The 20,525-nt window shown below is 32.8% G+C and overlaps 3 protein-coding genes across 4 annotated transcripts; 1 reads left to right on the forward strand and 2 right to left on the reverse strand.

Annotated features, from left to right (window-relative positions):
- Positions 1–386: 386 nt before the first annotated feature.
- Positions 387–8,589, reverse strand: LOC123219160 (nuclear pore complex protein NUP93A-like). The gene is made up of 15 exons (XM_044640929.1): positions 8,441–8,589; positions 7,665–7,756; positions 7,362–7,428; positions 7,120–7,179; positions 6,623–6,712; positions 5,670–5,939; positions 5,239–5,334; positions 4,978–5,112; positions 4,657–4,710; positions 4,479–4,562; positions 3,280–3,366; positions 2,305–3,204; positions 1,781–1,962; positions 1,347–1,638; positions 387–804 (listed from the first exon to the last, which is right to left on the reverse strand). Exons 1-15 carry the CDS (start codon positions 8,540–8,542, stop codon positions 727–729), a joined length of 2,589 nt encoding a protein of 862 aa, XP_044496864.1. The 5' UTR covers positions 8,543–8,589; the 3' UTR covers positions 387–726.
- A 3,120-nt stretch (positions 8,590–11,709) lies between these two features.
- LOC123219399 (LRR receptor-like serine/threonine-protein kinase RGI5) lies at positions 11,710–13,615 on the forward strand. Its single transcript, XM_044641344.1, has 2 exons — positions 11,710–12,998; positions 13,082–13,615. Exons 1-2 carry the CDS (start codon positions 11,750–11,752, stop codon positions 13,447–13,449), a joined length of 1,617 nt encoding a protein of 538 aa, XP_044497279.1. The 5' UTR covers positions 11,710–11,749; the 3' UTR covers positions 13,450–13,615.
- A 69-nt stretch (positions 13,616–13,684) lies between these two features.
- LOC123219397 (alpha N-terminal protein methyltransferase 1) lies at positions 13,685–19,877 on the reverse strand. Of its 2 annotated transcripts, none has more exons than XM_044641343.1 (9): positions 19,594–19,876; positions 19,332–19,476; positions 19,153–19,211; positions 18,113–18,226; positions 17,445–17,546; positions 16,820–16,874; positions 15,567–15,664; positions 14,395–14,554; positions 13,685–14,152 (listed from the first exon to the last, which is right to left on the reverse strand). In XM_044641343.1, exons 1-8 carry the CDS (start codon positions 19,858–19,860, stop codon positions 14,429–14,431), a joined length of 966 nt encoding a protein of 321 aa, XP_044497278.1. In that variant the 5' UTR covers positions 19,861–19,876; the 3' UTR covers positions 13,685–14,152; positions 14,395–14,428. The 2 variants fall into 2 exon arrangements, 1 of the variants encoding a protein (XP_044497278.1); XR_006502873.1 differs by having other exon boundaries at positions 15,567–15,671; positions 19,594–19,877.
- Positions 19,878–20,525: the final 648 nt, after the last annotated feature.

Raw genomic sequence — 20,525 nt, forward strand, 5'->3', positions numbered from 1 at the left:
TTGTATACAAATCCTCATATAATTAAACACTTAAAAATTAAAGATAAAACAATATTCAATTATATAATGATACATTATTATTTGTACACAAATTATATATATAATATTATTATTTATCAAATCCACAAAGAAAGGCCCGCTTCCCGACACTAATGTCAAGCTCTGTACCATCTAGAACAATATTCTTATATATATAAAAGGTAACATCCTATTTAAGGGTACACAAAATGGTCAAATTAACGTGATTTTAAAATAAACCAAACTTAAACAAACTTAACTTAAATCCAATACGATCAATTGTGTTTAAGCTCGATCCACTTTAACAAACCTTTCAACGAAGAATCAAAGAATTAAAAAAATAATCCAATACGACAAGAAGACGTCAATTTCAGACTAAACTCAAGATCGATGAATAAGAACTCCAACTTAAATTCAGTTTATTCACACCAAACAATGATCCAAACCCAAGCTGGCTCAGCCTACATCCAACCCTAAGCCTGATGATAGACAAATTCGGAAAGAAAATATTTGGTAAACATAATGCCGTGAAAGTTTCAGAGATGGTTAAGGATTTTATATATTGACAGGAAATCACCAACTTGGATACCTTACCGGCTTTAATCTCTGTTAAAAATATTTCTCATGAAAACAATACATCTAGGATCATCTAAACCCAAAACATTCTCTCCCAATTTTGCTAGAAAAATCTCCAACCATAAGTTTTCTTCACAAGCTTCGAGCCACCTTCTCATACAAATCACGGGGCCAATTCTGATTCATATTGTTTGCCAGAAAGTTCGCAATCTGCAGCCACCCAAAAAAAAAAAAAAAACCTCTGTCAGGACTACGTATAATGGCACAGCAGAATAGCAAGGCACAGGCAGGACCACTTCAAAATTTTAAACACGTAGCAAAGGAAATCACAGGTAGTAGAAGAAAAATTGAATAAAAAGAGGAGAGAGAGCAGAGAGAATTTTTATACAAAAATTGGGAGAGTCCCTAGCCTCTCAAAAGCTAGGCCATTCAAGAGAGATTTCCGACCTCTCAAACAGCCAGACATGAAGTCTTTTGGTTGTGCTTTCGTTTTGCTTTCTGTTGAGAGAGATAAAGTTTTTTTGCTTGTAAATACAATAACAATTTGAAAGCATAACTTCATTTTCCATTAATTTACACAGTTTGTCTGGGTTGAGAAGGGGGACCTTGCTAGGTTCCTAACAAACACATGATCATGATGCAAGACAAGCAAATGTTGGATCACCACTTAAAACTTCCAGATAAACGATCTCAATGAGGCTACATCAGACCACTAAAACATGGAGATAGAGATTTTTGCATTTCAGGCATACCTTTGTCCTCATGGCACGAAGGGATCCATCAGTATCTGTAACATTGTCCAGGCAATTTAAAGCAACCTTCAAAAGATCTGGCACACAAGCTTGGACATGAGGAGATAAATTCCGAAACACATCAGCCGTAGCATCCAGTGCTCGTGGATCTAATGGAAGGAACGGAAGTTTGGTGACCTCCCTCAAAGCATCTAAATAATGCCCTAACCTAGCCAACTTGTGGATAGACAATATTGCCTCAAGCTGTCTCAATACAGTTTGTTGTTCTAGAACCTGATCCCTCTCTTGAAGACTGCACATGAATTTTAAGTAACCATTAGAGGTCCAAAAAGACCAAAAAAATGGTACTATTTTATTATTATAGTGGATGAGGTAACCACTGCTACAAAAATCCAGCAAAACAGATAAAAGGAAATCAAAGGTATGTAAATAACCTGACTTCAGGATAATATTTGTCCATCTCCAAAATTTCATTGCCAGAATGAATGAGGCTAGCAGTCTGACTCTCACCATCCAATCTACCACGTGATAGTGCGCAAATTGCTTCAGAGAGACACTTATTGATTGAATCCAGTGCCATTGAAAATGCCCCAACTCTCTTCTGAATTTCTATAGACTGAATTTTGGTAATAAAATAAATGGTAAGAACCAAAGGCAACAGCATAACGTTAAACACAAAACTAAAGAGGAAATAAGTAGTTGGAGAAAACCAGAAAACAAAGGAAAACATCGAACAGAAAGGTGAACTAGACACTTGATATGATTGGAGAAGGGCCAAAGAGCAAATAAAACAATGAGTGCAAAATGTGACTAGAAGTACATGACCACACATATCAAAGACAGTGTCACAGTTATAAATCTATATGACTTGCCAGCAATTGGTCGATACCCATCCTTCGATATGATTAATTAATGGTTCAGAAAAAATACATAGAAAAATGCAAGGGCAGAAAATTACTTTGTCATATAGTCCAGCTTCCTGACACTGACAGGCAACTTCAAGCAGAAACTGTTGCCTTGCCTTGAAATCAGTCAGAAATCGTTTCAATTCACCTTCCTCTCCAGCACCTCTTGAACCAAGTAAAAGATAGATTCCACCGTCTCGTAACAATAGCTCAGTCAGAAGTTGCTTGAGCATTAAGTTTTTCTGCCTTTGCTGATCAGCATTAGTTCTCCCAGTCCATGACAACTCTCCACCACCAACTGCCGCAGCAGCTTGTGCATAATACTCTAAAGCCATGTGGAGATTACCAAGACGTAAATATGCAGACCCATACTGCCTAATCATGCTGGATGCCTCTGCATAAGCATACATTACCCCCAGCTTTTGTCCAGCACAAGCACCTTCCAAAAAGACCCCATGGTCAGCCAGAACAATTGCCATGTGGCATGCATCAATGTTATATCCTTCTCCTGCTTCCTTAGACAAGTATAGGACAGCTGGGAGCAACTGAATGCTTAAAAGCAAAACATATGGGTACACCAGAGGGTCCTTTCCATTCTTTGTATAATAGGAAGGATCAAATTTATTTAGATAAGCCTGCAAATCATCCAAACTGTATGGTGTTAGACCCTCGTTCAATACAACAGATGAGGCTCCATCAGATACATCCTGTACGGCCGACAATTTGAACCATAAGAAATCCTCTATAGTATTAAAAAGAGTTGGTATATCTCTAAGCAGGCGATCAATTTGCCGGCGAGAACCAGATATGATAGCATAGAGTAACAACTTTTTCTTGTCATAAGAAGCTCGCCCCACACGATCACCCATTCTGAACATTTTTTCACATTCTTCAGAAGCAGCAGCTGCAATCTTTGGAGGCACAATACCTCCAGTGTTTATCCACTCTGTAAGCTGTCAAAAACAAAAGTAACAATAAGGAGTGATAATGAGGTATAATTATATAACAAAGGAATGTACAATCAGTACCAGAGGAGCAAACTGGTTTGAAGCACGGGATGATAAGGCAACATTTCTTGCTTCATCATAGTATCCAGTTCTCAGGCAAAAATAAATCTGTCCCAAAAGATAAATCACAGTTTAATATTGTGAAAAAAATAATACTTTGTTGTGAAAAAAGTAATACTGACTCAAAATTATGCCAATCAAACAAATCTATCAGTGATCTAAGAAATAAATAACACACAAAGAAAATCAAGTAGGCAGCATTCCCTGTTCTATAATCAAATATCTTTCAAAGAGTACTCCTCCTTCCTTAAATATGAACAACCCAAAATCTCAAAAAATAAAAAGATTGTATACCAGCCAGCAAATACATAAGTTAAAAAAAAGGAGCCCAGGAAAAAGAAGCAAATAGTCTCTCAACATTATAAAATGCAAATTAAACATCCAAATTAAATGATCTTTAAGGATACTCCAGGTGGCTCAGTTAATCCCTTTGCTAATGCAAGAGAGCCACTAAAGACTACAGGTTATAAGTTCCACATATCAGGTTGGTGGCGTTATCTGGTCTATATCCAATCAAGGAATACTCATCTCTCTTCAACACTTGGAAGCAACCCAGAATCTCAAAAGTACACCAAATCAGAAATCTTCATATCTTCCTTTAACATATTAGTAAAAAAATAAGGGATCAAAGAAATGGAGCAAAGCATCACCATGACAATAACAACAAAACTAATGCTAAAAGCAAATTAACAGAATCAAGCCAACAATGATATTTCATTCATGGTGAGCAAAGAGTTAAAGACTAGAGGTGACAAGTTTCAAAAGATTACATATCACAAAATTATATTCCTGCATGCTTTGTACAAAGTGTTATGGAAGTAGTGTACAAAATATTGAAGATATAACTCAAATCATGAAAATTTGTCAAAATTATTTTGTACAAGTATAATTAGCACATCATCCATATCACATATCAAAGGAAAATATACAACATCCTGAATAATACAGATTTTAAAAGTTTTGGGAAAATTGATACAAACTTCAAAATGTAACATTGAATTGAAACCTATGACCAGGACATGGACCTAAAAATGAAGTCACATTAACGAAGGAATATGTAATAATCTCCCTGCTTCAAATTGATGAAAAATCTATAATAATTAATCAGGATGTTTGTTTCTTATAAAATAAGTTTAACAGTAATAACAATCAAGCAAGACCTGCTGCCAAGTGGTATCAACTGGAGGCTGCCGACGAGCATCACCGGCGTCAAAATCTAGAACTCCATAATCCCTTAATCGAATCTACACAGTGATTAAAACACAAGCAGACAAAAGGTTTTAAAAAAAAAAAAAAACTTAAAGAACAATCAGCTTGTGTAGCAATATGCAGACAAACCCGAAGAAAAGCGCGGACTCGTTGCAAATTCCCAACAGTTCCACCAAGAGCAGCCTATAATAACAGATTATATACGCAACATATAAGTGCTTTATATATATATCTATATAATGGCATGATAGAGAAAATGGAGCTTCTTGCAGAAGCAAAGAGGGAAGCCTTAGATTCATAGTATAAGTGATTTTCAATGTGCACGGCAACCACACATTAAGAGTTCAAGGGAAAAACAGCAGCAATTAAACAAAACACAAAAAAAATCGTGAGCAAAATCCACTTCCACAAAATATAATCAAATAAGGTAATTGTAGACAGAAGCATTACTTGGGCAGGGTGGCTTTGTATTGTATCCATGATATATTTCTCATGCCCACACTCGAGATGACGCCTGGCACCAATTACTAATGACATTTTTCTTGAAACATTCCGTTGAAAAGTTGCATCCTCACCCATCGTCATCTACCATTGTGTTGAATCCATCAAAATAGTTGCATTTTTTATAGCAGGGAGCATAATAAATCAAAAAACATATTTAAATTATAGCATATGTTAGAAAAATTAAACACATAAATCAATGTAGAGAACCTGAAGAAGGTGCCATATTTTCTGGATGTTAACTGATTTTCCACCAGATACTTCAACACCCAAACTTTCATAGGCACTCCTAAAAGCTGCTGCAGGCTACATAAAACAATGGAGTAAACAGAAAGAAAAGCATCAAGACAAACGAACCAAAGAAGATATAAGCCATTCGATGTAAGAAAAAGTAGTGATTGTTAAAATCTTTAAAAAAGCAAAAAATTGGTAGAGCAGATGCAAATTATAACCGGGATGTATATTGAATAAAGAACAGTTTACAGCCAGCTTCACTAGGCATTACTGTCAAGGTAGCATATATAATTTTCTAACAGGTAACAAATTATCAAATATGTAAAATATAAGCTAACAGGTCACTCAAGCTCAAATATATTTCAAATCAGTAAGTATTTTCAGCAAATAGAACAAGCCATTCTTACTTTAAATGGTAATCCTCGCTCTCTCGCATTGTTTAGGTTCTTAACAACTTCACCGTACACAGTTGCTTTTTTCTCTTGGACAGGCTTGTTTGCTAAGGGTACAAGCTCCATGCTAGATGGTCCTGAGGATACCTGTGGACTAGAAGTCATGGACACTATTTGACCTGAACGAGTTCCCCCCGTGCTTGTATCAATCATGTTGGCCTTGGGCAGTGTTGAAATTCGGCTCAGGCTCTGAAGAAAGTCACGTTTTTCTTTTTGCCAGTCCTCCTGCCAACAAAAGATCTTAACCATCAATCTGGAGTAAATGCACCAGAAGAATTGAAAACTCCATCCAGTACTGTCAAGATCTTAACAGTTATTACAACACTCCAAAATAATGAAATGTTCCCACCTCACAGGACAGTAACTAATCAAAAAGTTATTTATAGTCTTTGTGATAGAAACTGTGAAATTATAGAATATACTACTTTCAAGGGTATAACCTTTTTCCATGATTTTTGCAAATAGTAATTAAAAAGTAAAATACACAATAGCTGAAACTGAAACTCACACAGCTTCCTCTAGAGTACTCCAAGAACCAATTTCCTGGCCCATTATAAATCAATTGGAATTTATCTTAAATCACATATAAATGCCTAGAAAGATTAAAAGTTTAATTTTAAAAAGGAAAAACAATTTTCAACATGTAAATGTATAAACAGTCATCATTGACAAAGAATACTAAATAAACAGTTGCTTTAGGGAATCCAACTTAATTCTGCTTCAAAAATTAAAAAGCTAAAATGGGTAAAGTAAACAAAGTTCATGCATTCATTAATCATTACTCTAATTTTATTTTATAACCATGGTAAAATTGCAAATAGTAGAAACAATAGTTGTACTAGCGTGTGTGCAGAGAGACCTACAAATAAAGTAATAATAACTGTCTAAAAAGATCCTGTTACACTAACCTCCAGAACTTTCATCATGTAATCATTGAAACTTCTGAGGTTATCCTTCTGAGCTTCTTGGACTGCTGATACCATTGCAATTTCATGAACCTGAGGTGAAATAGTTATTGCATACAATATCATCTATCAACCTCTCATAATGTAAAAAACTTATAATGTGCCAAAAAAGTTGTGAAATCATTAAATGATAAGCAAAATTCGCAACCAAAAAAATACAATGATACTTGTAGCAGCCATGTGATGGGACAACCAATAATCATCATTAAGACATCAGCATATGAACACAGCCAAATAACTAAGGAATACATTATTTACGTGTAAAAATAGCCAGATGAACAGCAATGACATTTTATGCTAAATAATTTGAAGCCACTAAAAATGTAGAACATACATTCCACTATCAAAAAGTAACAGAAACTTAAAAAAAAATCTAAACACTATGGGTAATTAAATGTGTACTTATAGTGTCAACACACAACTATAAGATCAAGAATTACCTGTTGCAAATATTCTTCAACGCTGGTTGCCTCAGCAGGGAAAACATCCTCAAATGTTGTCTAACAAAAGGAAGAAGAAGACGAAGTGTCAAAGAAGACAAGAATTAGTTATTAAATAAAAGTGGCTGCAAAACCATTACATATGCAACTTCAGATAAATCTATCCATGAAATGATTACAAGTTCACAGCCAGTAAAGTTTAGGCTATCAGATATCAAAACGTTAACAAAAGGAATTTTCACCTTCAATTCAAAAGATTTCAAATCCCGAGCAAGCTGTTCTGCATTTATTCCCTCACGCGCAAGTAACCTGCAAAGCAATGAAGATGAATAGAATGTTCGAATTCACACATCAACTAAGTCTTTGCGATCCAAAAACTCAATATAATCCATTTGGCAAGGAAGAAATCATGGGAAACAAAAATGAACTTAATCTTCAAAAACAATCAGACTCCAAACCGGCCAAAACATTGCATACCGGCTTTCCCAGATACATTGGCAGCTAACAATTTAGTCAAGCAACATAAATATGAAAATCAGAAGTACCTTGTGGCGGCAATAGACTGGGAAGGAGCCTCTGTTCTTACAGTTTTTGCCTTGAGCTTCTTAGATAATGCTTCTAACTGATCTAAGTTTCTCTGAAACAAATACAGAATGATGAACCCAAAGTTAAGAAAGCCATATACAATGATTCAAACATAACACAGGCACCTTTTACTTAAGTAATTCATTTTAGCAATTTGTCCGAAGTATTTAAGCACCCAAACAAGAAAACTAAAAAAGTTTTAGTTTCTAAAGCATCAAAACAAGAATTACACTCAATGGTTGCAGTAAGGCTCAACTTGCTCACTTAATAACATTAACAAAAGAAATAAGCCCACATTTCTCCAGAGAAACCATAACACTAATTCTAAACTTAGTCGTTACAAGAAAGATACAATAAAATTGTAAAAGTGCCAAACTCCGAGTCTCACTTTTCTCAGCATTCTCTCAGAAACCAAGCGAATGATAAGTGTAAGGCAAGATCAACAGACTTAAGCATGTTAGCTGATTCACTATACATTTTCTCCCGATTACGCAGGCTAAAATTAGCACAATTTCATTCTCACACTTTCCCTTTTCCTTCCCAGAATTTTCTCAAGAACCAAACAGATTAACCTTTCTGAAGGACCTCAAAAACTAGAGACTTTCATTTATTTACTTCTTAAATTTTCTCTAAAAGCAAAGAGTACATTGTTAGAACCCTAACATTTTAACATTTCTTCACTTTTTCTGCAAGCATTTATCAGGACAACAAAGGAAAAAAGAGAGAGGTAGCAGACCTGAAGCGGAGGGAACTGAGCAGAAGGAGCCGCCTGTTCGAGAAGCTTCGTAGAAGAATGGAGAAGATCGCTCCAGCTACTCATGTCCATTTCATTCGCCATAGCTTGAAGCTTCTGAACGAAAGCGAGGGAAAAAGCTTTTATTAAGCCCTACACCCTGAAACGGTGTCGTATTTCTCGACGTTTTCTTCCAAAGACCTTTATAACCTCACTAATTAATTTTTATGATGTTGACGATTATGATACAGTTAATAAAAATTCAAAATATATAAAATAATTATTCAACACTTTTTTTATTATAAAATTCCAAAAATAAATATTAAAAATTATTTATTTTTGTGTCCTTTTTTTAAAATTGTTTTACAAGCATAGTCACAAAATCACCAGTCTTAGATTAAGTTAGATTAGACTCGATCTAGAGCAATTTAAATCAAATGAGTGAGTTTGAGATAATGATGAAAATCATTTTTATAAAATTAATTGAGCTGAAGGCAAATTGTATACTACATCTAAATTGGCTTAAATTAAATTTAATATTAAATTATTTTACAATCAAATTTAAATTTTAAATCATTAATTTTGAACTAATTTTTTTCAATCTAAAATTAAATCTTATTTAAATTCGATTCAAATCAAACCTATTCCCCATTTTCATGTCGATTTTCTCTCTTTTCGGGTAAATAAAATGTTCCAAAATCATTAAAGAAAACATATATCCATTTGTGATTTAAAGGTATATGTTAAGGACAAATATTTTAAAAAAATTCATAAAAAAAAAACAAAAGAAAGGATGAGAAATTTTAAAATAAATTGAAGCCTTAACATGAAATTTTTTGATATGTTCATAAAACATAGACTATTTTTTCTTAGAATGTTTTAAAAAATATATATATGGAACCTAGGAGGGGCAACCTCCATTCATCCATGATCTTGCTGAATTTTGTTAGATGGTTCAAATGAAAAAGGCATAAATGATTTTAAGATCTAAGGGATATATAGATTATACATTACATATAATTGAGTGATTTTGAATTTAAGATAAAATAACATATAATCACACGATAATATATTATTTGTGTAATTAGTTATATACTAAAAATTATGTACTTATAGTTTTAATAAAAGGTGTAACCTTAGAATATGACTAAAATATCAATAAAACTACATTTACGTACTTGTAAATATATAAATAAGTAGATATATAATGTATCATTATATAATTGGATAATTTTATATTAAGAATAAAATAATATTTAATTACATAGTGATATATATATATATCATATCTAACCCATTCATATACTGAAAATGTATACTTATAGCATTAGTTAAATTGTATATCGAAAACCTAAATTTACGTATTATATTGTATTATACCATTTTTAAAAAATAAAATAATAAAAATGTAACAGACACATCATTATTTTAGAAACAATAAAACTATATGTACCCATTTTGGATACACAAATATGTACACATTTATATGTGTCATTATGTGATTAGATGATTTTGAATTAAGAATAAAACAATAACCAATCATATGATGACACATATGAGTGTGTATATATTTGTATACTCAAAGTGGGTACACATAGTATTACTCTTTTAGAAAATATTATGAACCCCTATAAACAATTAAAAATTTTCATATACACCCTTACTTTATTATTATTTTCTCTAAAAAATATATCGATCATATTAATAATACGTATTATATTATACGATATATTTTTTATATTATATAATATAATATTAATTACGATATATTTTATTATATATATTTTTATTTATATTATATTATGTCATAAAATATATATTATATATTATAAAATAGTGATAACTATGATAACATTGTTCCAAAAATACTATAAAGAAAAGTGGACAAGTCTACGGCAGGATAAGATCATACCATCACCCATTTAATAAATCAATAAATTGAATTTATGTTTGCTTTAAAATATTACTAATATTTGAATTAATAGGAAAGAAATATTTATATACATAGCATATGAATTCATGAATTAATTGCAAGTATAATTTTATATATACAACCATCAATAATTTATTAAGTACACATAGGGGACTCAAATTGGGTAAGTTCGGTCTCAAAAGTTAATTTAATTTAGTTTTAATTTATTTAATTTGAATTTGAACTGAATTTGAATCCAATGAGTCGGTTTATTTTTTAAATCAAATTGAACTTAAGTTAGAGGATCTTCGACTAGGTTTGATTCGAGTTTGGATCTAATTTATAATTCAAATTTATAGTTTAAATTCATGGCTCAAGTTTAGCTTAAATTTATGATTGGTATTTGTGGCTTGGACTTGTGACTCATTTTCAAAACGTCATTCTAAAATTTTAAACTTAAAATGTATTAAACGCATATTTTATATTTTTTCTAGTAAACACATATTTTTATTCTTTTTACATTTTCTCTTTTTTATAAATTTTTAAAATATAAAAATATCTCTTATATTTTCAATTAATTATCATAATACCATAATTATACAAAACAAAAAAACTCGATTTTTTGTCATCTAAATCTTTAATCTCTTCAAATAATTTTTTTATAATGATTGAATATTGATTATATATTATGTTATATTTGGTTTAATAGTTAATTAGATATTTCACATTTAAATTATTAATCAGAAGATTTATGAAAAGTCTTAAAATTATATTTGGTATTATTGTATTTTTAAAAACATATTATTGACAATGTATCATATTAAACTTGTATATACAGTTTTCGTATATGAATTTTATGACATTTTTTTATAAACGTATTTTTCACCATTTACTATATTATACCCATATAATTTTCATACCATTTTTATTCATTCTTGTATTTACTAATTAGGGAGAACTCAAACCACAAATTTAAACAATGAATTTAAACTACAAATTTAAGTCAAACTGAGTCAAACCACTTTTATTTTAAATCAAACTTGAATTCTCCTTAATTTTATTTTAACAAACTCAAACCAAATATTTTTTATTCAAATTAAACTAGAATCAAAAAGTGTTGAGACTCGACTCGATTCTTATCTACTCTAATAGAGATGAATTTATATAAGAAGGCTACAATTATTTGTAATATTACTTTCATACAAAACATGTATTTTTTTTTTATATTACTTCATAAATACTTTCTTTTTTTAAATCCAAAATGCAATTATTATTATTATTTTATTATTTTAAACACCAAACTAAAACCACCACTATCAACCGTTTCTAACTTCCACTACCACAATCTTGTAACATTCTTCATCCACAAACCATCTAAGAACTGAAGAAACTCTCCAACAATGGCTTCCTTTTCTTCAACCTTTCATCTCTTCCTCATCCTCACAACTTCAACCTTTCTTTTTTCAATCCTCTCTGCAACTCTCATCGAAGACCTCAACACCCTGCACCCGCCTCCAGACTTCAATTCAACTCTCTTCAGCAACTGTGCCCACAACCCTTCCCACAAGTACTGCAATTCCTCCCCCATGGACTTGACTGAAATCTTCAAGTCCACCATTGTTGCATCTTATCTTTGCAACGAATCCAAGAACCCGAACTGCATAGAATCCTTCCCGAAGATTGACCTTCGAAATCGCCCAAAAATCGTCCCTCTTTACTTGTCCTTCAGCTTCTTCTGGAAGTACTGTCCCATCAGCATTGTCTCCATTGATCTTGCAAATAACTCCTTGAAGGGAAATTTCCCAAAGGAAGTTCTTCTTTGCAATCAAATTCAGGCTCTTGACTTGAGTTTCAATCAACTTTCAGGCGATTTCCCGGTTGAAATTTTCACTTCTCTTATTAATCTTACCTTTCTGAATCTTTCATACAATCATTTTTCGGAGATCAAAGTTTCGGATATGGAGTTCTTGAATCGGTTTAACTCTTCAAGCTTTGTTCATTCTGGTCTTCTTCCGAAGCACCGGAACTACACCATTAAAGCTGTTATTTTGCTGGTTGGTTTTCCTGTCTTTGTTATTCTGATGATTGTTTCAATGGGGTGGTTGTGTTTTGTGAGGCCAGATTATCTTCCAGGAAGGTGCAGAAGAAACCATAAGTTCACAACATGGATGCTCAAGGCGGCAACCGATGGATTTTCGAGGAAAAATCTGGTGAGCAAAGGGGAAACTTTCGCTATATATAGAGGAATCCTGAGGTATGGTACTCAGGTGAAGATTGAAATCTACAGGAATGACATTTCCAGGGAGGTTCTCCGAAATTTTGTCGAGGAATGCAAGGTTCTTGTTCAGTTACGACACAAGAACTTGGTTCAAGTTCTGGGTTGGTGTAGCAGCAGAAGAATGAGGGCGATTGTAACAGAATGGACAGATGGGGAGACCATAGAGTTGTGGCTATCAGGATCGGCAGCTCCTCCATGGAAGAACAGATTGAAAGTGTTGATAGGAGTTGTCGAAGGAATGCGTTATATGCACGATCAATGGCCTGAAATTGGCTATGATCTCAGGACAAGCAGTGTTTTGTTATCTCACAATTTCAAGCCCCTGATTTCAAGGTTTACGATTAAAGATCATCAAATCAGTAGCACCAAAAGTAAGCTGTCATTTCCATTTCCAATTTTTTTTTAATATATATTAATTGATCACGGGTTCTACAATCTCTTCGGTGTTTCTCAGAAATTAACATGTTCGGCTTATTTCTACTGGAGATGATAGTAAACAGGAGCCTCCGGGAAGAATTTGAGCAAGGTGAAGCAGCATTTTTTGAATTCATCAGAATGCATTACCCAGAAAATTTGCAGAACGTGATTGATGGGCGAATGCGGTTGACAGGAAACATGGTTGATCAAGTTAAGCAAGGAATAGGCCTTGCATTGATGTGCACAGATCAACCCAGTGGAGAACTCCCCGGTTTGAATCAGATTTACGGTATGATAATGGGGGTCTACCAGGCATGCCTAGCCATAACATCTGAAGATCATAAAGGTCATAAAAGATCACACAGTGATGTGGGGCGAAGAAACAAGCACAATAAGCTCAGGTGAAGTTTTATTATGCACGCAGAATGTACAGATAAAAGCTCATTATTCAGTAGTAGTTAAGATATTTTGCAATCCCTAATACGTAGTTAGCCTGCCTGAGTAGTGTAATATTTCAGTAGCCAAACTTGTTGCAATGAACAGGCAATGATTTATAAGAAACATGCTTCATCTTTCAGAACTGTTCGAACATATTATTGGACTGTCAACCCTAACACGATACACTCTGGCTAGCTGGCTGTTGAATCATAATCCAGAAATATTTCAAATTGATTGTGTCAAGCTTGACAGGTAAAAAAGAGCTTACCAAAAGGTCAATCCCATGTCTAAATAAATTAAGGACATGTGCCGAACAGTGTTACAAATATGGACCAGTGTACCTCGAGGTTGAACCAGATGAATCATGTCAAGCCGCAATTCAACCTTCGAATCAGACCAGTCTGACCATCATGCTAATGTCAACATGATTAAAACCTATTTTAAAATTTTAATTATATCATACTGTCATCACTAGTCTGCCTAGCTAATCGGACTGATCTATCTACAGACCAACCCTTTGAATGGGTCAAGACCTAGTCCAAATCTAAAAACATTAGTGCCGAAATAGCATATTTTAGGAAGACTTTTGATGATGAAAGCTTCCAAAAAGATAAAGGTCTAATTGCATTCACTGACTAGTGAAGATGTCCCAATTAGCAAGATGTATAACCTGTAGACATTAAAAATAGAGTTTTATCACTTCTGCTAGAAATACATACATTTGACAAATGAAAGTACAATTGGTCTATTCAATGCAAAAGTAAATCATTTGAAGACAACTACCTACCGCTCATCATGCACAAATAAATTCCGAAAACAATAAAAATTCTATAAATATGTCAACTCCACCTAGTTTTTGAGCACTAATCATATTACATTTACAGTCTACTTTTTTATTTAAGAGCAACTTACATTGACAGCAATGAGAAGTTCAAATAGCACAGCTTCATGGGATGATGCCAGGCCTGTTTGCTCGTGTTTTAGATCTGGTCTTGTGCACTTTTTTTGGCATATCACTTGTTAAAGCATACATCTTCACAGCGAATAACTCCTCAGGAAATCCCTTCTGATCCTGATGCAATAGAAAAATGAACAATAATTCAATATATTTTAAGCAAATTAAATACTTCTCCTCTGCACTACTGTATAAAATGATTAACATCCAGTTTAACTTATTTCTATGTATCTGGCAACGTTTTTGCCATTATAATTTAGTTCTCTATCCACCCAAGCATTTTTTGTGATGCATCTTAACTTATAGTGCCTAAGGATACAAAGAGTTCAAAGAGGGTTATCTTGTCATCTATGGCATCCTGAATCAATGTGACAATAGTTATGAACGAACCCATGTTAAAACAAAGCCATCATATATATGTTCATTTTTTTCTCTTTTCCTTTTTTCCCTAGTGGGTTAAAGAATAACATCTACCTGTAGCTAAAGATAAAATTATCTGATCCTCCATAATCTTTACTAAAATACAATATGCTTGAACAATTTCAATCAGTCTAATTATTTAAATTCCAGCAGGGAAAACTTCTAAGCAGTGTATCATGAAATATTTTTTTCCTGGCAACACATCGGCCGAAAGAAATCCAATAGGACTGCAATGGTATAGGGACTCCTCAATTACCTGCCGAGAACAAAATTTCCCAAGGCCAGAAAGCAGAAAATATTTGTTTGGCAGATATTTCTTGTTTTTGGTTACAGAAAATATTAAACAATGCTCTCACTATAACAAAGGATTTAGCAAAAATGTGGAAGATGCTTTTATAATGTCTGCGACATTTTTCTCTTCCATTGCCCTATAATATTCAAAGTTCACCCAGAAGGTACACAAAATTGTTGATTGACGCCTTTGAATGGTTCATTACTGCCAGTTAATGTTAAAAAGACAAAATCTAGTTAAAAAGACAGTTAATGGTTCATTACTGCCAGAAGGTACACAATTTTTGTACTCATTCTGAATTTTTGGATTAAAGAATAATGATGACGATTGGATGACATGGAGCATTGATGTAAAATTTTACAAGATTCTCAGATCTCAAATTCAATTAATGATATTTTCTAAGATAAGAGTTAAAACCTTGGATTTGTAGATGTGTAGTCCACATCGACTGAAAAGCTCCTTGAAGTATAAATCAGATCTCGTAATACTTCGATCTTCATTGTCCAAAACAAATCCTGCAACCTATAGCCATGAGAAGCCCATCTCACCAGTGCAACAATTGCAACTAAATCTGAACATGCAAACTATTTGTCTTTTCTTTTATATAAAGCAAGAAAATCCACTGTTTAAAATATTACATGGAGAAGAATTTAAAATGAACAGGAAATCCACACATAAAACCCCCAAAGTGCATTTGCAAAACTTTCACAAAATTAAATAAGTATGGAATGAGCGAAAATGGAAATTCAAGTAGTTATTACATTCTTAGGAATAGTGTTCACTTATTAGTAATAGCTCAGTTACAATGATTATATAGAGAAAAACTTGATAGTAATAGTCGTAATGCAAGTCACCAATTCAGGTCCCATAAAGAACCACTTTCAGCAACAGGTTCTATCATGAAGAAACTTGCACATATTTCTTAACCATTTTTTCTAGTAATAATAAGTTTAATCTCAGTGAGTAGACAGTCAACATTGGGACACTGGAATCTCCTCTGCCAATTTTAATGTCTTTGAAAATTGCTTCATAGTAATAGTATTTATTAATCCGCTTTAGCTGAATAACAAAATTTAGTTACAAATGAAGAGGTGATTTCCAGCTATTAGAACTACCACCTGCACCTGTTAATGCCACTATCTGCAACAAATATGCTAATTAATTGTATGTTCATCAGCGGCCATTGGCTTACATCATTATCCATCCATGCTAAAAATTCAGGTTTCCAACCTTGCCTCTCCATAGGACTACTTTTTGAAATTCCCCAGAATCAAAAGGCTTACATTTGCTCTATTTTCATATTTCTAAGTTTCCCTCTAAAAGTTTGAAGGAAGTGTAAACCTATTATCATTAAATTACCATATTCTTTACCAATCAATCTATCTTTTCATGCCTCTCATTGTCCAAACTAGAAGCAGGACTTTGGATCAATTCTTTTCACTTCTCCCTTATGCCATGGACACTTTCTTATAACTAGTAATTACTTGTTCAATAGGGTGCAGATAGCCATAGGTGTGATGACACAACAAGCCTAATGAACAAAACACATGACACCTCATGTCAGGGCTCAAACAGCAAAATACCAGTCCATTATAATATCTTTAGAACAACCCAGAAAATCATAATACTAAGATATAAAAAGATGGAAGTAGAGTCAGAAAGCAGAGTACCACTTCTTGCAATATTCTCCTTCAGGACAAAAAATCCACCAGGTTTAAGCCCATTCTGGAATTGGACAAGTAATTACAATTAAGGCATATCATAATGGAATGATAATTAATTTTCTTTTACAATCAAAACATGCAGAAGAACCTAGAAATGTGAGTAATTTCTGAAGCACAAGTTACTGCAGTGAAACAAAAAATCAAATACAGAAGTTATAGTGTCCAACCCAGCATCAAAGGAAAATTTGGAGTGTTTTATTGGTAGTCAAACAAAGGAAAATCTAGAAGTGTTCCAATATTGATCAATGTATCCAATATTAGAAAGCTAAACAAAGCCTAGATAACAAGCTGATAGGAAAAAAAAGAAAAGAAAAGAAATACTTTTCAACTTAATTACCCATTTAGGTTGTTTCTAACAGCCTTAACAAAGATAAATCTGTAAACATTAAATACCCTTTTTTTTATCCCTCATATGTCTTTTGCAAGAATTATTTCGTCGGTCCCATGAAGCGCACACAATATGTTTCAACTTTTTAGGTTTCTCATACTAAAATAAAAAACCACCTTATCATGTCATGATATAAAAAATACTTATAATTTGCTTCAAGTTTCAAGGGTGGAACTAACTTACCTTAGCTCTCTTAAAGAATGAAACAAGGTCATCATCGGTCAAATGCCCAATGCACCACTGAATCCATATGACATCATATTTTCCAGCATCTGGTGTAAATTCCTGAAAGCATAGGAGATTTAATTTCAGTTACATGGTAAAAAATAATGATGGAAAGGTAAGCAGTACATGTTTTAAAAAACTGAAAAAGAAAAAGAAACCTTAAGAGTCAAGCATTAACTAGAGTTTATGAGTAACAGAAATTTAACTTGAAAAGTATAAGGCAAAAGTCAGCTATTGTGTCTTTGAGTTATATTTTGAATGCCAAGAATCACTCTCTCACAGAATTAGAGAGCTTCATCCTCCATTGTATGGTCGACCCATCTAAAACAAAGTGATAACTAGGACTATCACTGTATGTTATAATAATCTAAAATAATGGAATAATTGATAACTTGGAAACAAATAACAGTTTAAAGAACTTCATTTCAAATGCCGCAATAGTTTCCACCTAAAAAGTCTTGATTCATTAGCAATTATCGAGTGTATATATTCTTCTTATATGGATTCTGCATATCATAATCCATTCGAGAGTCAATTTGAAGTAATTTGACATAATCTTTCATCTAAAAATTTTGCAAGTTCAAGATTTATTACAAATATGGATAATAATTTCAATTGTAAACTACCTGAAGAGGAACACAAAAAAAATTAGCAGCCTTGTGCGTATCAGAGGCCACATGGTTAGCTAAACTTTCACGGGCAGCATCTAAGAAATGAGACACAGGCTCAAGAAGATCAACCTGAAACACATATAAATGATTAACATCTAAAAGGTTAAATGAGTCAATTTGAAATTTCAATATATTGAGCAGCTATACACCCAGGATGAATAAAAACCTCAAGATCGGATGTAATCTTCAGACAAGATAATCTCACATAAACTAAGTCGTAGGGTAAAACAGCATTATTGACATCTAATAAAACCCAAACATTAATTAAAGAGCAGGTGGTAGAAAATGTTGACTCAGATGGCAATTGCCAACACAAACCATGAACAGAAGTCAAATTAAACATGAAGTTCACCACTTGAAGTTTTCGTAAGTGCATTATGGTTCACCAGAAAACACCAGCTAACTTCCCAAACCATGAATAAGCAAAAAATAAAATCATGTGTTTAAGCACACGTATAAGCCAAAACTTGATTTCTGACTTTTGTCTACTTGTCATTGGTTGAGAATATAATGAAATATTGGATAAGAAATCTACATAAACTGAGTTAAATATGGGCATAAAAAGGCATTTAAAGTCAAACGTGTGCTTAAATTAATCAATAAGAATTTATGAACTAAACATACCCTGTTTAGTTCACTCACAGTGGATATTTGAACTTAACGTTCCACATAAGGAACATAGTGTTAGTGCCTAGGCAAATGATTAACATCGAGTCAATCCATGAACCACCAACCAACAAAACAAAGTAATTATTCTTAAAGATGAAACTGAATTCTAAAAGGGGTACTCTATAATCAGTTTCCAGACTTTCATTCTACAAACAATTTTATAGTCCATATAGATAATAATCGATTAGATGTCACATTATGCATTTGCATGATTACACAGGATAAGGACATAGTAGGACGATCACATATCCATAAAATGCAGCAAGACAATGTCTAAGACTATACTGCATAACCTTGCAAAAATGGATTAAAAAAAAAAAACTTACCTCATTAAAATATCTTATCAACAGATTCTTGGTGATTCTCCCAATCCCAGAACCACAATCTGAACCAGTTCAAAAATGCACAAAAAACTTATTTGCCAATTCAAAGGCAAAAGCAATAAAAAGCACCACATAAGATTATTAATCAACCAAAACAAAGATAACTCCATCAATAGAGTTACCAAGAGCAACAAGATGGTCAGTTCTGGCCGCGTTGTTAAAGCGTTCGAAGAAAAGGTTCTGTAAAAAAGCTTCACTGCCCTTTATATCAACATCATTAACCTTTCCAAAGCCACCTAACACGCCATCATCCGATGCCTCCACGCCCTTTTCTCAGAACCCACAAAACAAAACTTCGAAATCAGCTGATTTTGACAAATTGTTAGTACAACAAGAAAGAACCCAGAAGAAGAAAAACAAAATAAAATAAAATAACAAACTCACTTCCCAATATGAAACTCCTTCCCGGTACCACTGAGCCTTCTTGTGGGGTTCACCTTCTTCGCCAATTTGTTCTCTCCACATATCTTCTGCGTTCTTGAACACTTTGCCATCTGAGTCTAACCCGCTTAGCTCCATCGCCACCCTCTTCTCTCTCAGTCTCTTACCGAATTTCAGGGAGTGATTTGCCATTCGATTTTCAGAAATTAGAGTGACGTCATTCACGCCCCATCCATTGTATATTGAAACCCTGGTTTTCAAACAATCCATCTAACCATATTTCAATAATTTTATCGTTTGTAAATGCATAAATATTATTTAAATTTAATAATTCATTTATTTTTAATTGATTTTTAGCTTATTTAAAAATTTAATTTACAAATTATATGAATATTAAAATAATACACTGTATACTAATTTGATGATAAGAAGAGAGGTAATTTCCAACCAAGCCGATTGGAATGTGTCAAATTTGAGTTTGTTTTGTCAATAATTTCTTTTTTTATCCTCTAATATTTCTTATTTTTGTTTTTTCTTTACTCTTTTTTCTTTTTTTTTTTGAGTTACTTATAACAGTATAATCAAATTAAGCTAATTCAATTCAATAGCACTAAGGTAAAACTAAAGGTTGAACTTGTTGAGTTTAAGAAGTTTATGTCTCAAACTCAAGTTCATGACAAGAACAAATTATTTAAGTTCAACTAAAAAAATTATATATAAATCTTATAATCTATATATTTAAAATCAACAAAAAAGATTTAAAATCTTTAAGGGAATGTTTGGTTGAAGTAGATAAAAATTAATTTGGTAATTTATCTTTTATTATTTACATTATTTTGTTTGATTTAACGTAACAGGGTGATATTCTTATTACCTAATTCATCTTAGATATTAAAAGATTATCTAAATAATTTTAATTTTATTATAATTATAAC

This window comes from Mangifera indica, chromosome 6 (genome assembly GCF_011075055.1).
Source record: "Mangifera indica cultivar Alphonso chromosome 6, CATAS_Mindica_2.1, whole genome shotgun sequence".
NCBI lineage: Eukaryota > Viridiplantae > Streptophyta > Magnoliopsida > Sapindales > Anacardiaceae > Mangifera > Mangifera indica.